Consider the following 24,355-nt stretch of genomic DNA (forward strand, 5'->3'; position numbering starts at 1 on the left):
TCATATAGCAAAAGTTAACATAAAGCTATTATTATTAATGTATTGATTGTTATTTCTACAGTTGTTTCTATAGCAACTTCACATAACCTATACATCATAAAAAGCCAAAAAAAAAAGACAATAAAAAAAAATACATTTTCCACCAGGGGACGTCTTGGTTTTCCCCGTCATATGACAAGCTGCTTTTCTAAATTTATTAACGGATATTAGCAAATATTGCTTTTGTTGGCAAATTGCTAGGATGTGGATGTGTTCTGGGTCTTGCAGAGGGCTGCATCTACACCATGCTACTACTGATTACTTTTCTGTTCCAACCCTTCCCCCGTGTGTTGTATTCCTTATTGACTGAACCCTGACATTCGAAGCTCTTTGATGTGACAGCATGAGAAGAGACAGACAGAAATCTAAAAACCGAGCCGAGACGTCTGTACAAGTGATCAGAGGCGAGAGGACAGCATGTGGCCTCATTTTTGCAGCTGATTCAGAATAAAAGCGATAACTTCTCAACATCAAAAAGACGAAGAGAAAACATAAGATACAGGCAGGCTAGTCCTGTGAGACCCAAGAGGCTCATGCTGAGCAAATTGAGTAATTTAGTAGGAATGTTAAAGTGGTCGCACGATGAATGAACATCAAACGCCAAACCTACTATTACCACTATCCATCTTTCCACCAGCGGTTTATGAAGTGGTGTCTGGGGACCTCTGGAGCGTCTTTGATCGAAACCTACCATTACCTAAGCTTTTATATTCATTAGCATGTTTTGACGACTAATTTGATTTGAATGCGTGATAACTAAGCATCTCTAAATCATCCAAAAATTAGGCCTAATGCATTTTCCTGAAGAGGAAGCTCAGGAATAGAAAGGTGTATGGCCATATTATCAAGCCAGTAACTACAGCTCTGAGAAGCTGTACATAAATGAGCACATTATATACGTATAAAAAAAACAATCAGGAAGAAGCCTTTAAGATTCGGAGGCTTGTGGCCAGAAAAGTTTAAAAGTCACAGAGGATTTAAAGCCGAGGCTAAAGAGCGGTCGATTGTTAGCACAAAATAAAAACGATTTAAAGAAGAAAATTCGGATTAGTTGCGAAGTGATCAAAGCGATAAACTTTCTTTAACGGGATCAAAAAACCTCTGGGACTTTTCTTAACGCAAAATAGCAGCAAAAACGTGTGATCGTTGTTTTGCCAAACGCTCACAAACCAGCAGGGATCCATCCAGATAGCTAAGCGATCCCAGCTGCCTCCCTTTTTCCTCTCCGTATACGTCAGTGACAACGGAATGAGCCATGATGGACTACGGAAAGGCATGCGAGGGATGATGATGATGATGATGAAGCTCTGTTTTAGAAGCCGTTTTTTGGATCGAGGCCCTGCGAATGTTTGTCCGAGTGTAACCGTGGAAACAACCTCCGGGGGTCTCGTTTGGAGGTCAGATCGGGAGTTCAAGCCTGGCTGCAAAATTACACTGATGGTCCTACACACTCTTTCACTCACACACAGCCTTGAACACTGTTTGAGAACTGTTTTCTGGCACCGGAACACGTTTTTGAGCCAAAGTGCATACCACACTGAACGAATGTAATTGTGTAAAAGAATGCAATTCGGCTTTTGTGTGCGTTTCCTATGCTACCACTAATGCACTAATGCTCCCTATTACCTTCTAACCCTTGCTTTAAATCAACCTTGGGTTTCTGGTACCACTAATGCAGACAACAATAATGTGGGCTCATTAAACAAGAACCAAGCTCCTGAGAAAACGTAGCATTGCTGATTAAAGGAAGCTGTAGGTGGTAGCACATTCCCTCAAGCCATAGCTCCTATCATGTCAGTCCTGATCGAGCCATTTGAAGAGGAGAACATAAAGGCACTATTCATCTTCCCTTCTCATTGGAACACGATGTTCGTGCTCGAAGGTCCTGGGTGGGTGTTCACACTACCTCGAATGGAATCTTGGCTTGACTGGCAGGAAGTGAACGAGTCCAAGGTAAACGATCAGCAGGCAACTCTGCATCCCGGAGCCATGGCCTGATTAGCGCACTTTGCATGTTTGACATTCCGTACTGCACAGAGGATTAGCTCTGGATAAGCTGTGAATGCTGTGACTGTAACTGTAAATATTGTTTTTATTATATATGAGTAATGTATATATGAGTGTTATATGATTGTAAGGGCTTGATGGATGATCCGTCATAATTACAAAATGATTAATGGAGTCAAAAGCTACTTAACGATTCAAAAATATGTAACGAGTTAGCTGGATAAGTGGACTAATGCAGATTAGTGATAAATGAGTACAAACGTAAATTTGTCATTGGCTAACAATTAAACAATTATACTGCTAATAATAATAGGTAGATAATCCTACCACGCAAGGTCGACCCAGTTTCAGCTACCATCCAAGTACGACTTTGTCAAGTTCAACATATGATCCAAGTTCAACTTTACCCAGAGATTTGCGCCAATAACAGAAAGCTGATTGGCTGTTGCATGCTGGTCTCATTTGTAGTGGTAATACAGCTAATTATATTTGTACTAGCGAAAGAAAGATCTACAACATCATGGAAACTAACAAACAAAAACAGTCTGTTACAGGAGCATTTCAATGAGCATTAGAGGATTAGCGTTACGTGGACATCGATAAAATTAAGACCGGTTTAAAATTATTTAAGACCTAAAACAGTGAATTTAAGACCTTTTAAAGTTTAACATTTTAATTGTTAAATTGTAGACTTTTTTAGACCCCCACTGAAACCCTGATGCGGTAACGTAGGCTATGATGTGATATGACCAATCAATAAACATTGCACAAACTATTAAAGCAAAATTACGGAAGCGACTAGACCATGACATTTAATTCTAAACCGATTTTTAGTACTTTGTACAGTTGATAAAACCGCAGTTATCCAGTAAACTTATCCTGATTAACTCCAACTTTTGGTTTTTGCAATAATAATATTTAAAATTTTATTATTTTTATAATACTCACTGCTGGCGATACGAGGTCCCACTTCAAACTGTGAAAGAGACTCGGGCTCGTGGTGAAGGTGTGGCAGGCGGTCCAGGGCCATAGAGCTCTCGCTCACGGTAACGTCGCTGCCCCCGGTTCCAGGGTTGGTGGGAGGGCTGCCGACGGACAGCTCGTAGTCGGGAGGGACGTCGTCAGAGCAGTCTGCGTTTGCCTGCAAGCACAGCGTGAATACTAAATTACCCTTGTTTAACAAGAGCTGAACACAAACATTTAAAAAAATTGTTGAAATATAACCTAACACAGCAGCAGTTGGTAAAATAAAGCTTTAAAAAATATTGACTAATGTTTGTTCAATGGTTTCTGCAAAAATAAACCATACCCACATCAGCTAATCCAGGTCTTAAACCTCAAGTTACAGCTAATCGGTTTCTGCCAGCTACACTATGGAGTGCAGCACGGACAAGAAAAATATAAGTAAACAGCCATGCTGTTAAACTGCCTCGTTTGCTGAATGCACTGTAAATACGATTGTGTTTTTTATGTGCCTAATTTGCTTCTGGTTAGATATAACACTGTTCACAAGCTATAATACAATTATAATCAACTATGATAGAAAAATGATTCATTGAGAGGGATAGGTGTGTTATTATGACAGGAATACAGGCTTACCGGGATGCCAAGAGCTTTAAGGATGTTCATCTTGCACATTGGACAGGTTCTGTGGTCCTGCAGCCAAGGGTCCACGCAGTTCTTATGAAATACATGTCTGAGAAACACAGCTCATTTATTAGCTGATCTAGACTGTTTAGTGAAGGATTCAATATAAAAACTCAATAAAACCTCAACTCAATTCAATATAATAACGTCTATATTTAAATGAAATGATCCATGTTGAAAGTTTAGTGTTTTTGATTTAGAGGACACAAGCCGTTTGTCACTAGCTGACTAGTTTTGTAACATGCCAACAGATTACAGTTTTCTATCTCTCATCCCTTAAATAATCTTAAAATATCGTTTGGATATCCTGTATTCTCTACTTTCCGTCGGTTGCGTTTCTGTTTTTTCTTTTCTGAAAGAACGCTTTATTCCTTGCTTTAAAGCAGTGAGTGGAGGCCATTCCCAACAGAACTGCAAAGACACACTACAGTAAACACACTAAGGTACGTAATTTCTCTGCTATGGCGAGCGTCCAGCTCATTCAGTGTGTGGAGTGTGGAATGTATAGTCTGCCTTTCCCTGTCACTAGCGATAATTTTGCCTTTGAGAAGTGCAAGTTAGTTAGCATTAGAGGAGCGCATCCAGAGTCTAAAGAGAATTAGCGAGTGCAAAAGCAGTCCAGGTTCTGCAGGGCAAAATCTGGATGCTCTAGGTAGAGATAGCACTCCCCTGACTCGCAGCAGGGTGAGTGGGTGACGACTCTGCGGCATACTTGCAAAAGCAAGCACTATTTCTCCCTGCTTCACGTGTCCAACAGGTTTGCTCTCCTCAGTGAAGCACCCGCTGAGAAACCTGAAAGAGCTCAGGTTGTAGGAGACTTTCAGGCATGTGAATTAGCTTGGCTTTTAGGGGCACCAGCAGCACAGGCCAGGGTGCTGGACAAAGTTGATAAGCTTAGGTTTTTAGGAAAGAATAGTTTTTTTTTAAGATAGCTTTTCACACAGGAGCCTAACTCTAACCCTTCAACAGTCAAAGGTTACTAAGAGTTACATTATAGAGGGGTGTAAATTAGCGAAGGCAATGTCTGATGCTGTAATATGCTCTGGCCCCATCCCAATGATGCTATGGTTCTGTGTGCTCTTAGTGCTTCTAGATCCGCATATTTCTTAACCCTTATAGAACATTAGCATAATCAATGATTTTTATTCAGTACGGTAGAAAAATTAACAAGGAATAAAAGTACTGCACTAACATGCAAACCATCAATAAGTAGTAATGATTTGATGCTTTTCAATAATAAAATTTTAAACATCACACAAAAAATCCAGAAGATTAATATAAATCCAAACTATTTTATAAATAACCCGGTAGATATTACTATAATAATAACAGACAATCAATTACAAAGTTTTACTCCTATTCAAGAGAATGACTTCATTTAATTTATTTCCTCATCAACTTGTATTCTTCTCCCGGTCAGCTGTTTAAATATTGGCCAATATAAAACCTCCCCTTTATCTCCAAGATTTTAGAAAAGGTTGTAGCACAGCAGTTCTGCTCACACCTATTTAGGAAAAACATTTATGAAATGTATTAGTCAGGATTAAGGCCTCATCATAGCACAAAGAAGGCACTGGTTAAAGTGGTAAATGACCTGCTATGGGCCTCTGATCAGGGTTTTGTCTCCTTACTTGTTTTGCTCGAACTAAGTGCAGCTTTTGACACCATTGATCATAATCTCCTCCTTGTTAGACTAGAAAATGCTGTTGGAATAAAGGGAACAGCTCTCTCCTGGCTTAGGTATTATTGATTGCTATCAGTTTGTTGATGTAAATGGTGAGTTCTCCACACTCTCTGAGGTAAAATTTGGTGTTCTGCAAGGATCTGCCTTAGGCCCACTGCTTTTCTCTTTATATATGCTGCCTCTGGGTGCAATTATATGTAAACATGGTATTAGCTTTCATTGCTATGCTGATGATAAACAGTTGTATATATCAGCAAAGCCAGATAAGAAAGATCAGCTTAACAATGTGTGCAAAGAACATTAGACAGTGGATGCTTAAAAACTTCCTTCTGCTCAACTCGGATAAGATGTAAGTACTTTTACTAGGACCACATGCAGCTAGAAGTAAACTTTCCGATTACGTAGCATCTCTGAATGTTGTTTCTGTGTTAGTGTAAACAGCAGTCAAAGACCTTGGTGTGATTATTGACCCTGGTCTTTCCAATGAGGCTCAAGTGAATAACTTACCGGGATATTCTTCTTTCACCTTAAAAATATTGCTAAAATTTGAAATATGATGTCGTTACAGGTTGCAGAAAAACTAATTCATGCTTTTGTTACATCTAGATTAGACTACTGTAACGTTTTACTGTCTGGGTGCTCGAGTAAGTGCATAAATAAGCTTAAGTTAGTCCAGAATGCTGCAGTTAATTAATACAAATTATACTAGCTACTATTGATGTATAAAGCATTTAACGGTTTCACAGCGCAGTATGAATTAACTTCTGTACCATTATGATCCCACATGCCTACTTATATCAAAAGGTGCAGGCTATTTGTTGGTACCTCAAATAATAAAGACTAAAGCAGATCTTTCTCTTATAAACCCCTACAGTTATGGAACAGCCTTCTAATTAGTGTCCGGGACTCAGACACATTCTCAGTGTTCAAATTGAGGCTGAAAACATATTTATTTAGTAAAGCCTTTTATCTGTAGGTTTTTCTAAGGTAAAGGAGCAGATCTGGAGGCATCATGGATATAGAGTGTTTGGTGAACTGGAATATTTGAATTCTGTCGTCCCCTCTCTCTCACTAAAAGCGCTATACAAATAAAAATGAATTAAATTGAACAGATGGCTGCTTGCACAGCAGCACAGACCTTCATAAGTCTGGGAGTGCTGTATTGCTGTGCAAGGGGACTATTTTAAAGGTAATAGTGTATAAACGTAGATAAATAAAGCACTTTCTTGTAAACAGAGCTCAAACGAGTCTCAAAACGTTTTGCTACCACCTCGTACAAAAAATTTAATCATACAAAATCTCGATTATAAACTAACAATACTAAATAATGCCAAATCACACCTGCTAATTCATAAGCATATAAAGATATTAATAAGACAACTTGATATTAATAAGACTCTGAACATATTAGATGGCTTTGACATTGAGTCATACAAAGGAGTATTTTTTTTGTTAAAACCTGATACATACCTGATGCTTGCAGAAACAAAATTCTGGGAGGTTTAACTGGATCTAGTACAACTACTCTACAACTAATTCTAACCCCTAACCTCCACAGTGCTGGACAATATGCAACTATTAAACACATGCATCCAGCATGAAAAACACTCCTCCCATTTCTGGCTGGACTCCGCCCAGTTCCACCTACCACTTAAGTGTGACAATGCTCCATTGACTTTAATTTAGGCTCCACCTACCACTCAAGTCAACCTTCTTACCCATGGACTATTTGCTAGACTCCGCCTATCTCCACCAACCACCATCCAACTCCGCCCACATTTACAGCATTTGAGACTTACAGTTCTACAGCTGAGCAGTAAAAGATTAAGGGTCTTGCTCAAGGACCCAGCAGTGGTGCTGGGATTTGAACCCATGACCTCCCGATCAGAAGTCCAACATCTTATCCACTGACTTTTAGTTCTGTTGCAAGCATTACTTTAGAAAATTCCCCTTTCTAAACTAAGTTAAAGCAACAGAAAGTAGATTGACAGGGAAATACAGGAAGTAGAGACGGCTGCTTTCGTTATTGGTTTCACAAATCTGCACTTCAAATCTTTTGGGTTTTTTTTTTAAAACTGGTGTTCCTTCAAAAATCACCTTGAATTATTTTATTTCAACCAATATCCTAAATGAATATTGCAGTGTGTGCTAAATGCCAGTGGAATTAAATGGATGATTTAGTCATTAATTGATAAATCCAGAACCGCTGGAGCTTACCGACACGGCAGTATCCTTACGACATCGTTGGCCTTGTAGCCCTCGATGCACACGGCGCAGTTGTCAAACTCTGACTCCGTTTCCTAGAAACAAGATCCACAGACGCAATTATGTCAATGTGTGTGGATCTGTTTGTTTTGGCTAATGGAGATTTCCCAGTAACTGAGAAGGCAGGGACGCTGCTGTAATAAAAGGCATGAAGCGTGGCTAATGAGAATAAATGGCACACAAGGCAATAGCTGCAGCTTTTCTTTTTTTTTACGCTTTTTATGACATGGAGCACAGACTGGGATAACGACTGTACTACAGCTACCGATTCTCGAACAGCGAACCCAACTTCCAACCATCTGTTTTTAACTTTAGAATGCAATAATTAGTCTGATGTGTAAATATTATTCTGATGTATATTATTCCTGCTGCAAATTTCTTAGGAATGTTTTAGTTCTTTTTTGGAGTAACTTAAAAAATAAAAAAAATAAAAAAGGTTTAAAACATTCCTAAGAAAAGTGCAATAGGAACATTATACATCAGAAGACATTTATTTTTAGGTGAGAAGATGAAAAGACGTGTAGCTAAATGATAAAGAGCAGGTCACCTTGTCCCCTTTCTTGATGGTGCGCACTTGGAGCTTGCTTATGGCTTTCTTTGCAGCATCTCCCAGTCGCCTCTGCAAACAAGTATAACATAAGAGCCATGCATAAAGACCGAAGCGTTCGACACGAACTGCAGTGATATAAGCAAATCAATGTGTTTTTTAAGCATCGCATTCAACATTTAATCCTAATTTGCCTTTATAATTTCCTCCACTCTTCTAGGAAGATGTTCCACTAGATTTTGGAGTGTGCTTATGGAGATTTGTGCTCATTCAGCCACAAGGGTGTTAGTAAAGTCAGGTACTGATGTAGGTGATGTGAGGAGGCCTGGGGTTTCAGTTCATCCCAAATGTGCTCAGCGGTGTACTTTGTACTGTGTTTCTGTTTAATATTGTTGGTTTCAATAGCTGTGGCGTCATAATTTTGCTATTTCGAGCTAGATTGATTCTGGAGGGCTAAGTGTTAAATGCACGACCCATTACTGCAGCATCTACTGTAGGTCTTTGATGCAAGCGAGCTTCTCTTATCAATTAAAAAAGTTAAACTTATTTTGTAATCATAACAGCAAAAAAACCCCTCAAAACTGTTCCGTCACCATGCTTTATTTTTTTCTATATTTTATAATTAATTATAACAAAAAAAATCATTTTAATTATCCAGAAGTCTCCATACAAAAAACAAAAATGCCCTTTTTCCACAATTACATGTTCGTTTTAATCCATTATAAAGTCACTAAGTAAGTTGTTACTATAGAAACTATATTCAAGGTTTTCTACGATAAAACCCGAAAATAACTTTTATAACATAATAACATAGGTTTTTTTCTTGAATCATTCAAGTCAAAATGTCCATATGATACAATCTGAAAATCAGGTAGTCATGAATTGGATTCTTTTTGTAGCTATGGGAATGTGCTTTATGTGAAGCATTGCCTCGACCAGATCTTTTAAACAGATCTTTTTTAACATCACTCGGAATAAAAACAGTACCACCGCTCATCACCTGACAGCTTCTACAAGGCACTTCTAGAAACATAAAGGATGTCAGGTTGAGGAATCCAAAACCACCTGCACAGTCTTAGACTAATAGCTTGAACTAAACTTCACAGATTGCGATGTGTGTACCTGGTTGCGGTCGCGTGCGTTGGCATAGCGGAAGCGCTGGATGTAGTAGAAGACTAGCCACGCCAGTGAGATAATCATGAGCACGATGAAGGAGATGGAGACGAACACGACCGAGGTTCGGCTCACGTACTTCTGCAGGTTGCGAGTGCCGATGGTGATGTGCATGATCACGCTCACGTTCTTCTCCAGCAAGGCAACGATCTCTCGCCCTTTCGGCTCGGGGATCATGATGGCCACCACGTCTCCTGTTCCTGGAAGCCAGAAAGATGATATGCGGAACATGAATAAGACATACATTCACACTTACTGTGTTTTTTTTTTTTTAAAGGTTTAGTGTTCCAAAGCTTCATTCATTTACTCAATTGTTGTTATTAAACGTTCAATGAAAATGTGAGGAATATAAAAGTGTACACTATATGGACAAAACATTGTGGACACCTGACAGTAAGATATCTGCTTTTTAAACATCCAATTCCCTGTTTAGTCCATCTGAGATGATGTTCCACTAGATTTTGGAGTGATCTTGTGGAGATTTGTGCTCATTCAGCCACGTTAGTTAAGCCAGGTACTGATGTAGGTGAGGTGAGGAGACCTGGGGTGCAGTCACCTTTCCAGTTCATCCCAAAGGTGTTCAATAGGGTTGAGGTCAGAGATCTATAGCAGGAGATCTTCTCCTCCAACCCGTGTAAAGCATATCTTCATAGAGCTGGCTTTGTGAACAGGGGCATTGGGTCTCATAGTTCAAACAAAGGGAAAATGTCATGCTACCACACCTCTAAAATTGCGAGATCCTCTAAAATTGCGTGCCACCAACTTTATGTTAAAATTTTGGAAAAGAACCACATATGGCTGGAAAAGACAGTTTGTCCAAATAGTGTAACTAGTAACCCACCGCATGCCATTCCTGTCTCCAGAGAATAACATGAGCTGAAGCACTTGCTGGTATGCAGCAGGACTGGAACAGATCTGTGCTGATCTTGCTGGGATAAAAATAACCCGCTCTGGGAGATCACTGTTCACTGGTGAATAATTAGCATCATGCCCTGCAAACCGTGTCGAAGATGGGATGAACAAACACAGATCCATGTTGTTCGTACCGATCGATCCCCATGGCAACAGCATCCTTTTGTCAATTAAATTATGCCTCAATCCAGCTCTCAAAACATTGAATTATCAAATATTAGAACTTGGCTAAGGAGTAGAATGATAAATGATGAGCATCTACCTTACTGTGTTCGCCTGTATGATGACACAAATAATTTCCGGACTATGAAGTGCACCCATACTGTATATAAGCCGCACCCACTGAATTTTACAAATATTTTTATTTTGAACATAAATAAGCCGCACCTGTCTATAAGCCTAGTGTCTACACTAATGTACTTTACACAGGCTTTAACAAAAGACACGTTACACACGGTGTAACGGGTGAAATATGTTGCGCTTCCTTTAGGAGCATAGCGGTATTTTGGGAATAGCCTGGCACTGCATGTTTCCGGTATTACTGCATGTGTGTAAGACTGAGGAATATGTCCTTATTATTTTCTGATGCTCATTTCTAAGTTTCTTTGACTAACCCTTAACGCTGTTGCCAAGAAAAATAAAAAAGCACGAGTTTTGGAAACCTGTCTGTGCTTATATGATTTCTGTTGCAACTGGAGTTAGCGAGCTCTCCCTTCACCCAGACTCAACGCGTTACAACGGCTTGTATCTAAACAGTAGCCGACCAAGAAAGTCATTGTTCACTGTCTTCCTGCTTCCTTCCACAACTATTCCTCTCGGAAGTTTATCTTTTGTCATCGTCGTGCGTTTAAAAAAAAATGGTTTTTCTCCCGAAGCTGTGCAGCTCAGAACGCAGGTAAGGTGCGTTTTTTTTTTGTTTCCGTTCGGAAATGTCATTGGTCTAATGTTATGGGGTTCAATTTTTTGGCTTGAAGTTTGTGAAACCGGGAAAACCCCATGAAAAATTCATAAATTAACAGCTTTGTTGTTTAAGCTGTGGGGTTCAAAACGTGGGGAAAAAGTAGCGGCTTATAGTCCGAAAAATACGGTAATGTTCTCCATATTATCTTTTAAAAAAAGTTAACAAAAAATCCATAAAAGCCGTGACATTGTCCCGGTTTCTTAAAAACTACTTACATACCCTACTAATCATTTTGTCCATTACCTGCAAAAGTAGCCTATGATTTGCATAAAGGCTTTAGGTTTCATGTAATCGCTAAAGTCAAATAAACATGACCAAAGATACAGACATGCTACACAGCATGTGTGAAAAATCTCATCACTTCCATCTGCTAGACAAGTGAAGAAATGTTCTCGGTTCCAAAAATATGGAACTGAGTGACTTATAAATATCTCATTTACACTATTGAGCAGTTAAGGGTTAAGGGCCTTGCTCAAGAGCCAGCAGCATGGGGTGGAACTAAAAATTAAAGTGAACATCCTTCCCAGTGAGTGGCATCATGAGAGAAGAAGGTTATCAAGAAATATTGAGGCAACACAGCAAGAAATCAGCAAAGAAAAAGTCTCTTAGAATCGATCGTTTAATCTATCGATCTTATTTATATATATTTATGCCATTTGACAGACGAACTTGCTACTACCTTGCTGGGATTTGAACTCAAAACCTTTCACAAATCAAGACTCATCAACATTCCCACTAACACCTCCCTCAACATGCCTACAAATTTGCCACTAAATGATGTCTAGTCAAGAAACTCAAAGGGTTTAAGTGTGGCCACCACAAAGCTCTGATCTGCATCGTTGTGAAAACATCTGTGGACCGAATCTGTGGAAAAAGCATGTCTGAGCAAGGACAACCCCAAACCTGCCTCAGTTACACCAGTTCTGTCAGAAGACAGTTGTGGAGAAAGAGATCTAGAACAAGAGTTTGATTCAAAGTTCAAGCAATTAAAAGACAGCGACGCTAAATCCCAACAATCCCAGAAGTGTGCAACCTCCGAAAATAAGATCAAATAAATAAAAACTGAAAGAAGTCGGTCTCTTAGCTGTTTTTATTTATTTGATTTTTTTAATGACCTTGTATGGAAGTAAAGAATGAACCCAGATGGTCCCAACACAGGAAATGTGTATTAAAAAGAAATGTCTTAAATGTCTATAGCCTGGGTGTGTGTAAACCTTTGGCCTCGACTGTTTTAAATGTGACTAGGGAGATTTTTCATTTGGATTTGATAGAATATCGAATAAAGGGGATGGAAATGCAATGAAAAACTTGCACCCTGATTTCTCTCCCTGTCTGTCGAGTTAAACCAGAGTCCAGTGTTCCTGTCTTTTTTTTTTTTTTTCTTCGGATCTGCCGGAATCATCTCAACACCCCCAACATCATCCCTAGATGGAGTTATCTTCAATTGGAGATAGAAGCAGATGGGGATGATTCCACATAAACAGCCTAAAGATCCATGAAGTTACTGAGCAGCTCAAGAACTATAAGGATGGATTTGAATTGAAATGAACATGCACAGTCTGCTACAATGGCTCAGGACCCTAGTTCCTCTCAAGGTTTCTTTCTTATGGCATCTTAGGGAGTTTTTCCTTGCAGCAGTCGCCACTGGCTCGCTCATTTGGGATAAAAATTAAAAGGAACAAACGTACAAATTCGAACTTTATAACTTATTTGTCGCTGCAGTGCTGATTTGGGACAATGTTAAAAGTACTCTACAATTGAAAATGAAGGAATAAACAACAAGCGGAGTTACTGATTGCTTTCTAATAACAGAATATCCCACCATAACAGAATATTCCCACAGTAAACTGCACACAAATAATCAATGAACAACATATTATGGGCTTTTATCTGTTTACTGTTACAAAGCGCTGACACTGGAGACTCCTTCCACAACAAACGTCAGTTTACTAAATATTTCCATATTTATCTATATACATCTATCTATTTATCTCTCCCTCTTCAGCTCTGCTACCTCCAGCTCCACCTTTCTTTTACTTAATGCCACTGTCTCTATGTTGTATGGTACAGGAGGTGGAGCTGGAGGAAGCAGATCTGAAGAGGTTGGGAGTGATGAAGATGGACAGGATTAGAAACGAGAGACAGCGCATGTAGGACGTTTTGGAGACAAGGTGAGGGAGACGAGATTGAGACATGTGTAGAGGAGGGACATGGGGTATATCGGGAGGAGAACGCTGAAGATGGAGCCTTGAGAAAGGATGAAAAGAGGAAGACAAAGGAGGAGGTTTATGGATGTTGTGAGGGAAGACATGCAGGTAGTTGGTTTGAAAGAGGCAGATGTAGAGGACAGGGGGGTATGGAGACGGATGATCCGCTGTGGCAACCCAAGCAACCAACAAGACCATTGTGGTTCCCCACAGACCGTTATCACTGGCGCACCACCCACCAGTAAACACAGAAGATGCTGCAGAATAAAAAAAGATAGAAAAAGTGCGAGGCAGATACTTGCGGACTTGCGGTCCGCCACTTTGTACGTTCCTGAGGAAACTTAGATTTTAACTATGTTCCGCCTGTAAAAAGGATTGCATTCGGTACACGTGTACCGAACCGGAAGCTTTGTACCGAATAAAATACGTGTACCGTTACACCCCTAGTTTTCACAGATATTCTTGTATGAAATTTCAGCAATAAAAATTAAATAAGACCCGTCATATTTCCTCTTGTATATTTAAAATCGCTCTTTAATAAACAAAAAGTACTTCTTATCCGTTTACTCGTTTAATCGATATAATAATCAGTATCTGGATTACTAAAATAATCCACAGCTGCAGCCCGAATATCAACATTAAAGAAGGAATAAACTACTTAATATTATGCCGTTGTGGGAAAATTATCAGTAATGGAGTATTTTGATGGGGTCCACAATTATCAACCACGAAGTGGGTTTGTTTACTAAAGAAACAACAATGTATAAGAACAGGCACATTCATATAAACTTTGTGAATTGTGATAGAAACTACAGTTATACTGGAAAATGAATGAACAGTTTGTGACCAATCAGATTATATATAAAAAAAAAACAGCATTGGAATAAATTTCAGTCATTCTAGCCACAATGGTGCTCTAGTCTCTGACTTTTCAAAGAAATGAGAGAAAATTTAAAACGACCGCAAACAACCCAGGGCCCGAAAAAACTCCACCTTTTGCTCCACCACTGCTAAAAATAGCCACAATCTATTTAAAGCTATGGCTCAGAGGGCAGCCCGGGGCAGTCTCGTCCCGACTCTGTCTCAACATGTTGATCATTATATCCTCCGTTCAGCAGCATACAGAGATCGAGAGCTTTTCCAACCTAAATTGAGAATCTGAGGAGACATACAGTATATATAAGCACCTATAGCGCAAGTAGACCGTTAACACACAGCCCTGCTTTAAATCTCTCCAACCTGTTACTGTCTACATACTTCACACTCTGTGCTTCCTGTGAAAGTCAGACAGAACTCATAACTCAAACACTCTTCCATCAGGTGCTTATGAAGTCTAAAAATATCCACAGGTTGCGAGAGACCAATTAAAACCACATGATCCGGTCGGCGTTATCACGCTGTGCCTTTAATGCCTTTATGTAATGTTTCCACTCTGACAACACGAACACTGTGTGTCTATGGACCGAGGTATTGAGAGACAGCTTAAGCTGTAACACTCGCACAAAAGGTGATGGATTTTTATTAAATGCTATCAGAACGCTGTTAGCAGGCACGTTTATTGTTTCAGCGTGATGACATACATTGTCATACACTATTTGGACAAAAGTATTAGGACCTTTTCAACCATATGAGGTTCTTCTCTGAGCTCCAAAAAATTGAAGATGCACAGTTGTATAAGATGTCTCTGGAGGCAATACCATTACATTTTGAACTAGGAGTTTCAAACCTGTTCCAGCATGATAAGGCACCAATGCCAGCTTCATGAAGATATGCTTTGCATGGGTTGGAGTAGAAGATAATGAGTGGCCTTATTAAACCCAACTGAACCCTTTTAGGGTGAATAATCACAAATCTCCAGAAGTACACTTCAAAGTCTAATGGAACATCTTCCCAGAAGAGTGGAGGTTATTATAACAGCAAATGGGGACTAAATGTGGAATTTGGATGTTCAAAAAAGCACATACAAATCTCAAAGTCTGGTTAGTAAAACCAGGTACTGATGTAGAGTGAGGAGGCCTGGGGTGCAGTTAGCGTTCCAATTCATACCGAAGGTGTTCAGAGCTCTATAGCAAACGACTCATGATCTTCCACTCCAACCCATGTCAAGCATATTTTCATGGTAGCTTTGTGCACATGTTATGCTGGAGCAGGTTTGGGTCTCCAAATGTAATTCTCCTACACAATTGTGTTTCTTCAGCTTTGTGGTAACAGTTTGGGAACGAACCATACATCGCTGGAAAAGTCACTGCCCTTAAAGTGTATATGAAAATTTATAAATATTTAAAATATAATAAGCAAAGTTGTGAATGTTGGGCTGCACAGAAGAATTGTATTTGAAATCACGTCCTTGATTTTCCCCTTATGAATATAAAACATAGCTAATCACACAAACTTGAGCAGTAGTGAGTCTGAAAAAAGGGAGAAACGACGTAGAAAAGCTGAGTGAAAAGTGACACACTTAAACACGTTAAATATAATGCACTGAATATTAAAACACCTGACACACACACACACACACACACACACACACACACACACACACACACACACACACACACACACACACACACACACACACACACACACACACACACACACAGTGTTAACACCTAGCTAGCAAATAGACAAACCACTGTATTTAATGAATATTAGAGCTGGATGTGTATGTAATTATGTAATAATTGGGACACATCTAGCAGTTGAGTAAAGCCGGTGAAACTGACTGTAATACAATTCTGTGATATTCTGTCCTTCTGAGACATTTGCTGAAAAATCCGTCTCTGTTCGTGAGTCAGACGACTGATGGCGACCGCAATGTTTTAACAATTATTCAACAATTCCAACATGAACGCCAGTATATGCGTATATGATTTGGACTTTCCAGACACACTGTGGCCATCTGCTAAATACCCAGGAAGCCTCTAGTCCTTTACAATCCTCATCATTAATCCTCAAACGTTCTTGTTTATGTCGACTTCGGTTACGTAAAGCTGCTTTAAATCTAGCCTGCTTCAACTCTGATGCATTAAAGGGCCAGAGGCTGAGCGTTGCTCATCGAAATCCAATGCACTTCAGCCAGTAAAAGAGCGTGACCATCGGCACGAGGGATTGCAGACAGACTACCAAACTGTTCAAAAAGTTTTAATACATTTACACATAAGGAATTTACAATTATCTTGTTCCTACAATGAAGAAATTGAGGGATAAATGAAAAAAAAGTAAAAACTTGGTGGTTTTGGGATTTGAACTCATGATGGTTTTATGACACTCAATTATTACTCAATTACTTAATTTAATCAATATAATAAAAAATTTTTTAGGGCTGCAACAAATAAAATCAATATATTTCTTCCGATTAATCGAAATAAAATAAAATACAATCGTCTGATTAATCGATTTTGGAAATAATCCTTAGTTGCAAAAAAAAAAAAAAAAAACAACAAGCAATTTTATGTTCTGCGTTTCTTCCGAACTGTGACTTAAAAACCGAGGTACGTAACGAACGGTGAATTTGTTTACCATTACACCTCTAATATACATTATATATATATATATATATATATATATATATATATATACATATGCATACATATATTTGCATACAGTATACAATACATTTAGAAAGTATTTAGATCCCCTTCACTATTGTAGTTTTTGTTGCGGATACTACAATCATTCAAATACATGAATGACAGTAAAAACTGAATTCTAGAAATGTTTGCAAGTGTAAGAAAATAAAACCTGAATCATCACATGTAAATACGTATTTAGACCCCTTACACGGTACTAAGTGTAGAATTGATGTTTTCTGAAATGCCGAAGTATGTAAATTTGGATATCTGCTCTTACGGGGTAAAATGCAATAAATTATAAAGAATCATATCTTCAGACATTTTCCCCAGAAGGTTTTTACAACGTAGTAGCAACTCTTCCATGGCTCTCAGAATGGGTCATGACCTGGTGGTTAAGGACCTCTGTCCAAAGGCTTTTAACCTGTATGCCCCAAAGGTCTTCAGCCTGTTCTGACATAATAGCTGGACTTCTAAACCATTCAGTGCCATGGCTCAGGTCCCTCAGACCATTCTGACTGAGAATTCATTTTAAACTAGACCAGTGGACTATCAAATATCCCGAAACTCCATTAGACTTTACTTAGACTGATGGAATGCTATGTAATGAAAATATCCATGTAATATAATCATACAGAATTTTATTCTACATTTGAACTTCACCAACTGAATCAAACCACCTGTGTGTACTTTTGTACCAGAGGCCGTCTGTGAGATCAACAATCAAATCCGCTTCCATGATCTTCTCTCCATATTTCTTCTCAGCCTCCTGTTAGCTTGATGACTGGAGTTAGACCAGCTGCACACACTGCTCAGATTATGTAAAGGTGTGTGTGTGTGTGTGTGTGTGTGTGTGTGTGTGTGTGTGTTTTGGGGGAGCCGAGTTACTCTCTCCAATTCCATTTAACATGCAGAGTCTGTCAGAACAGTCTCTCTCCTCACCTAGTCATAACATGCCAGACCCCTTCGCCCCACTAGGAGTACACACACACACACACACACACACACACACACACACACACACACACACACACACACACACACACACACACACACACACACACACACACTGACTTTAATACTGAAGAAGAAAAAGAGGGAAAAAAGAGGAAAAACAAAAAGAAGAGAAGACAAAAAAGAGATGGAGAGAAGAAAAAAAAGATAAAAAAAAAAAGAAAAGAAGAGCAAAAAATAAAAAATAAGAGAAGAGAAAGAGAAGAGGAAAAAAGAGGAAAAAAGAAGAGAAAAGACAAAATTAAAGAAGAGATGGAAAGACGGAAGAGAGGAGGAAAAAATAAGGGAAGATTAAAAAGAGGGGAAAAAATAAAAGAAGAGATGAAGAAAAATAAAAGAAGAGATAGAGAGAAGAAAAAAGATAAAAGAGAGGAGAAGAACAGAAGTAAAAAACAAAAGAAGAGGAGAGAAAGAGAAGAGGAAAAACGAGGAAAAACAAGAAGAGAAAAGAGGAGAAGAAAAATGAAAGAAGAGATTTAAAGAAGAAAAAAAGGCAAAAGAAAAGAGAATAGCAGAAAAATAAAATAAGAGAAGAGAAAAGGCGGGGGGGGGGGAGAAGAGAAAAGAAGAGAAGAAGAAAAATTGAAGAAGAGCTGGAGAGATGACAAGATTAACAAGAGGGGGAAAAAAAAGAAGAGAAGAGAAAAAGAAGGGGGGGGGATATAAAAAGGAGAAAGAAGAAGAAGGAAAATGAAAGAAGAGATGGAGAGAAGAAAGAAGATAGAAGAGAAGAGAAAAGAGAAAGAAGAGTGATGTGAAGAAGAGAGTATTCGGGCAGAGAGGAGAAAATGATTAAGAATGAATAAATAATTCTACGATAATGAAGATTATGTGAGAAGCCTGGACATGCAGACGTCTGTCTACTAAAACCTGCCCAAGTCAAATGAGACACAGAGAAACACAGAAACACGGGGCTGGGGAAAGAAATAAAAACAGGCCCTGGGGGGATGAAACGACAGCCGGTTTGATCTTGAAGAACAGGCTGAGAGGACGCGTGCCCTTTCTGCTCAACTGTTTTACAGTCACAGAAACAGCAGTGCATTGTGGGAGAGGTAGAAACATTAGATTGGGCACTTCTCCCTTTTTCTTCACACTTCAAGAAACAGCTCATGCTTCACAGCCTCTGTACTGACCACGGGTTCTACATGCTTTTTTGTGTGTGCGTGTGCGTGTGCGTGTGCGTGTGCGTGTGTGTGTGCGTGTGTGTCTTCACCCAGGTCCTCAGGTCCTTGTGTTTAAGCTAGTTACAGTCACTTGCATCATTTTCTGAGCGTTTCTCACCACATCTCCTGAGGTTAAAAAAAGAAGCTTATTTGGAAAAACAAATTCGTCTCTGATGCTCTCTGGGTTTCTAATGGGAACAAAACAGACAACACAATGGATCTCACAAGAATAAGACACGTAAGGTTGAGAATCCTGTGAAATTAAAGCTAGGATTTAAAGTTAGCCTGAAGTATATTCTCATTCTCTCATTCTCTCACAGTGGTGGATGAGGTACCCAAACCATGTACTTGAGTTAAAGTAGAGATGTAAAATATGTACAAAAAAGTATTTGCCTTCAAATGTACTTAAATATCCTAAAGTACTATGACTTATTACGGCTATAATGTTCCTATTATCGTTTTTGTCACTTAGACACTCGGGTAATCAACTCAGTTTACGTGAAAAGACTCTAATGTGACTCTAAAAACACAAATCATCTTTTTAGCTACCGTAATTTCCGGACTATTAAGCGCACCCAAATATAAGCCGCATCCACTGAATTTTACAAAGATTTTTATTTTGAACATAAATACACCGCACCTGTCTATAAGCCGCAGGTGTCTACATTGAAACTAATGAACTTTACACAGGCTTTAATGAAAGACAGTGTCTGTTACACGGCTTGTATCTAAACAGTAGCCTACCAAGAAAGTCATTGTTCACTGTCTTCCTCCTTCCTTTCACAACTATTTTTCTCGAGAGTTTATCTTTTGGCATCGTTGTGCGTTTAAAAATCACCATCGGTGAAGCTTTTCTCCCGATGCCGTGCAGCTCAGAACACAGGTGAAGTGTGTTTTTTCATGCCCGGTTGTTTTCAGCGTGACGAATGATTCGCATTTCCTGCAGACAGTCCGAGTGAGCGGCAGGTCAAACGTCAGAGGAACCGCATCCATATTTATGATGTGGTGCGGTCTGATTCAGTGGGAGCGCATCTGATTTAATATAAAGAGTTTCATTGCTTCACCTGAACCTGTTCAGCAATTTCATTGGTCTAATGTTATGGGCCTCAGGTTTTTGGCTTGAAGTTTGTGAAACCGGGAAAAACCCAGGAAAAATCCATAAATTAGCCACTTCATTGTTTAAGCCGGGGGTTCAAAGCGTGGGAAAAAAGGAGCTGCTTATAGTCCGGAAAATACGGTACTAAAATACGCAAGTAAAACCACGTGAGTTGTGGCGAGTTCGAGTCTGAAGTTACCTCATTATTTATTCCTCTCTAAATGTCCTGCTTGCTGTTGAACTGTTGCTGAACTGTATGTTGGTGATCAGAAGATACACCAAGCGCCAATCAAAACAAGTTTAAAACGGAGCGAGCGCTCGATCCTGATTGGTGGATCGCTGCGTGTTTGAGCGGTTCAGTTTATTTATAAAACAAACGACTGATTTCGCAACATGTATTTAAGTAAAAAGGGAGATATTGGACTTTGAAATGTAGTGAAGTTAAAGTAAAAGTCTCCCCAAATGGAAATGCTTCAGTAACGTACGGATACGCAGAAAACCGCTTGCAGCTGAGACTCCCATAAATCAATATATTTCTCATCCACGGCATCACCGTGTCAGCAGTTAGACACTTGTTTTACTTCATTATACAACTTTTTGTTAATCATCTTATTACCTATAGTGTCTGTAGGCCTAGTCTATGAGCTGTTACTACAGAAACAACGAGTGCATTAATTTTAAATGGTTCATGTTACAGGCGAGCTGCTATACACACAAACAACACACACACCTTCTGGCCAGTCAACACTAATCGTGTGCTGTTTTATAAGACCGTGTACTGTACTATATATGGGCTGAAAATGAAAATGTATAGAGAAAGTTGGATTGATTTTGAGGTTTTGATGCTCGGATGATTAGCATGCTGTCTCTGATTCAGCTCCTAACCAGAGTTGATGGAGAACAGTGTCTTTCTTTCTACACTGTAAAGCAACAGCTGTCATGTCAGGGGTAATATACTGCACTGTTAATACACTGCATGACATAACACCATTCTTTCTGCCCTGGGGTTGTCATTCAACCATAAGCCTGCCTTTCTGCCCAAGATCATCATTCTACCCAAGACCATCCTTCTGCCTCAAGATCACTATTCTACCCAAGACCATCCTTCTGCCTCAAGATCACTATTCTACCCAAGACCATCCTTCTGCCTCAAGATCACTATTCTTCCACAAGATCATCCTTCTGCCTCAACTCAAGATCACTATTCTTCCACAAGATCATCCTTCTGCCTCAACTCAAGATCACTATTCTACCACAAGACCATCCTTCTACCACAAGATCACTATTCTACCACAAGATCGTCCTTCTGCTTCAAGATCACTATTCCACCACAAGATCGTCCTTCTGCATCAAGATCACTATTCTACCACAAGATCGTCCTTCTGCTTCAAGATCACTATTCCACCACAAGATCGTCCTTCTGCATCAAGATCACTATTCCACCACAAGATCGTCCTTCTGCATCAAGATCACTATTCCACCACAAGATCGTCCTTCTGCCTCAAGATCACTATTCCACTACAAGATCGTCCTTCTGCCTCAAGATGCCTCAAAACAGCTTTCTGCCCCAAGATCATAATTTTGCCTCAAGATCCCCTTTCAGCCTCAGTGGAGGTAAAATGTAAAAATCAGTATGTACATTGTAAACAATTCAAATGAGTCTGTGCAACAAACACACATTAGTGTAAAGTGTGAATAAAAATTTGGGTTGAAACAGTATTTAGTAAGTGTCTTACACCACCTAAACCTGGACAAAGCACAAAAGTGTTACCTTTTTTAACATGTAATTTATACCACTGCAATGCTTGAACATTAGAAAAATGTTAGGACCATGTTGATAGAACGTTGGAATAACATTAGAAGAACATTAGGAAAACATCAGGCTAGCATAAGGATAGTGTTGCTTAAAATTTAAAACAGAAACCCAATAGTAAGCATAAACAAAATCTGTCTGTCTGGTCTGTCTGGTCTGTCTGGTCTCCTATGCACTTGCCTGCTCTGCTTATAGCTAGCGCCAGCCCTTTGTACAGCCCTATGATCGACGCTCTATACCTGTCTAACACAAATGCACACAACTCTTAGTCTTAGTGTCACATGCTAACAATTTATGTTGTCAAATAAATCTCTTGATCATCTGATCAATTGCTTCAAAACGCAAAAACCTCAGGGTTTTTAAATTCTGATCCTGAATTCAATCACTCACTACAAAAAACTTAACTTAGCTTATATAATACATACATACATTTTATATATATATATATATATATATATATATATATATAAAAAAAACATTCCTGCACCAGGATCTCCCACAAACTGTTAAAAAGGGTAACAGGTGTAAAGAGATAGGACTTTACCCAATGCGTTAATCTTTTTGAAAAAATACAACATTTAGAAATACAGATTATGGTCTGTGGTGTTGCTTCATATATAAGCAGATTGTATACTAAACACCGTCATTTCCAACTGCTGGTCCTCTGAGTCACTTTCATCTGCTGAAAGTTCAATTCAATTTTATTCCTATTGCACTTCGTCAAGAATAGACACGTGTCCTTAAGCAGCTTTACAGACTGAAACAGAACGTCACTATAACTTTTAGCATCATAAATGAGTCCCTATAAGTTCATCACTAATAAGTGCGCCAGTGGCAATGCCGGGAAGGAAAAACTCCCTGAGAAGTCTAAAGTCTTTATCCAGTCAGCACTGAAATTCAGTGTCTACTTGACAGCGACAGCACGGCTTCCGGATCCATGGGCTCTGAAGACGTTTCTAATTGGACTGGTGTCAGAATCATAATGTCAGGAGTGTGATTCATGCCTGCTGTGGAAATGCCAGTGAATTTCTCACCGTTCTGCAGAGATTAGATATGTGGTAAAGAATAAAAAAAAAAAAACATCCAAGCGATGAGAAGCTCAGGATTAAACATGTCCCTGTAACGGTGTACGGTTACTGGCCCTGTCACGCTTGTTTTTACGAACAGTTTAGGTTTGTCAGTCCTCGTCCAGTGGAAAGAAAACACAGCTGAGCAGATATCATCTGAGTTGTGTACAGTTTCAGGTGGTGAGGGTGCTGTTAGTACAAGTGTATCTGATGCTGGAGCATGGTTAGTGTATATACTGTATATAATTGACAAAATAGCTGTCAACAAATATAAGTACACCCTGAGTGATAAATGTACATCATGTAATCTGAGTTACACTACAGTGGTCAGAGTCACACAGAGGTTTTCCAAGGCGGTTTCCACTCGGAACAGACCTCACAAGGATCCATCAAAGAAGTTAAATCCTCATGCTGTGCGTTAGATGCAGAAGCTGCTTTGAAATAATAGACACATGAGTGCTGCAGCATTGCTTTAGAGGTTGCAGAAGCTGAAGGTCCGCTTTGCAGTGCTTACACCATATGCTGCAACAAGTCGCTTTGCATGGCCATTGTCCCAGGAGGAAGCCTCTTCTGAAGCTGGCTCACAAAAAAGCCTGCAGTTTGCTGAAGAACAACCTGTCCAAGAACATGAAGTACTGAAAATATGTCCTGTGTTCTGATAAGACTAAGATAAACCTGTTTGGCTTAGATGGTGTCCAGCATGTGTGGTATCGCCCTGGTGAGGAGAACCAAGAAAATTGTGTCTTGTGTCAAACATGGTGGTGGCAGCATCATGGTCTGGGGCTGCATGAGTGCTGCTGGTATTGGGAAGGTTCATTAAAGGAAACATGGATTCCAATATATACTGTGACATTCTAAAGCAAAACATGATGCCCTCCTTTCAGAAACTGGGCCGAACAGCAGTTTTCCAACATAATAACAACTCCAAACACACCGCTTTTCAGCAAATGTGGGGCTCCTCAAGCGGAAGGTGGAGAAGCACCATGTGTCTAACATTCAGCAGCTCCATGATGTCATTATGGAGGAGTGGAAGAGGATCCCAGCAACAACCTGTGCAGCTCTGGTGAATGTCATACCCACAGAACAATGGTGCTTACACAAAATAATAACTTTGGACACAGTTTTGACATGTTCACTGAGGGTGTACTCACTTTAGTTGAGTTATTTTCAGAGGACAGTAAATCTGTACTG

The 24,355-nt window shown here is 39.4% G+C and overlaps 2 protein-coding genes across 3 annotated transcripts in view; both read right to left on the reverse strand.

Annotated features, from left to right (window-relative positions):
- Positions 1–24,355, reverse strand: part of inpp4b (inositol polyphosphate-4-phosphatase type II B) — a 765,675-nt gene that overhangs the window by 461,694 nt on the left and 279,626 nt on the right. For both annotated transcript variants that reach the window (XR_014533081.1, XR_014533082.1), the window contains one exon: positions 7,627–7,776. The gene's annotated coding sequence lies outside the window, so the exon portion shown is untranslated. The remainder of the gene's footprint in view (positions 1–7,626; positions 7,777–24,355) is intronic.
- The window catches only part of rnf150a (ring finger protein 150a), a 36,384-nt gene that overhangs the window by 10,746 nt on the left and 1,283 nt on the right, over positions 1–24,355 (reverse strand). Inside the window, exons 2-6 of the mRNA XM_083538778.1 lie at positions 9,312–9,562; positions 8,190–8,261; positions 7,595–7,677; positions 3,646–3,742; positions 2,995–3,187 (exon numbers count right to left, since the gene is read on the reverse strand). Coding sequence (XP_083394904.1) covers positions 2,995–3,187; positions 3,646–3,742; positions 7,595–7,677; positions 8,190–8,261; positions 9,312–9,562 — 696 coding nt within the window. The remainder of the gene's footprint in view (positions 1–2,994; positions 3,188–3,645; positions 3,743–7,594; positions 7,678–8,189; positions 8,262–9,311; positions 9,563–24,355) is intronic.

Source organism: Silurus aristotelis, assembly GCF_946808225.1.
Source record: "Silurus aristotelis genome assembly, chromosome: 4".
Lineage (NCBI taxonomy): Eukaryota > Metazoa > Chordata > Actinopteri > Siluriformes > Siluridae > Silurus > Silurus aristotelis.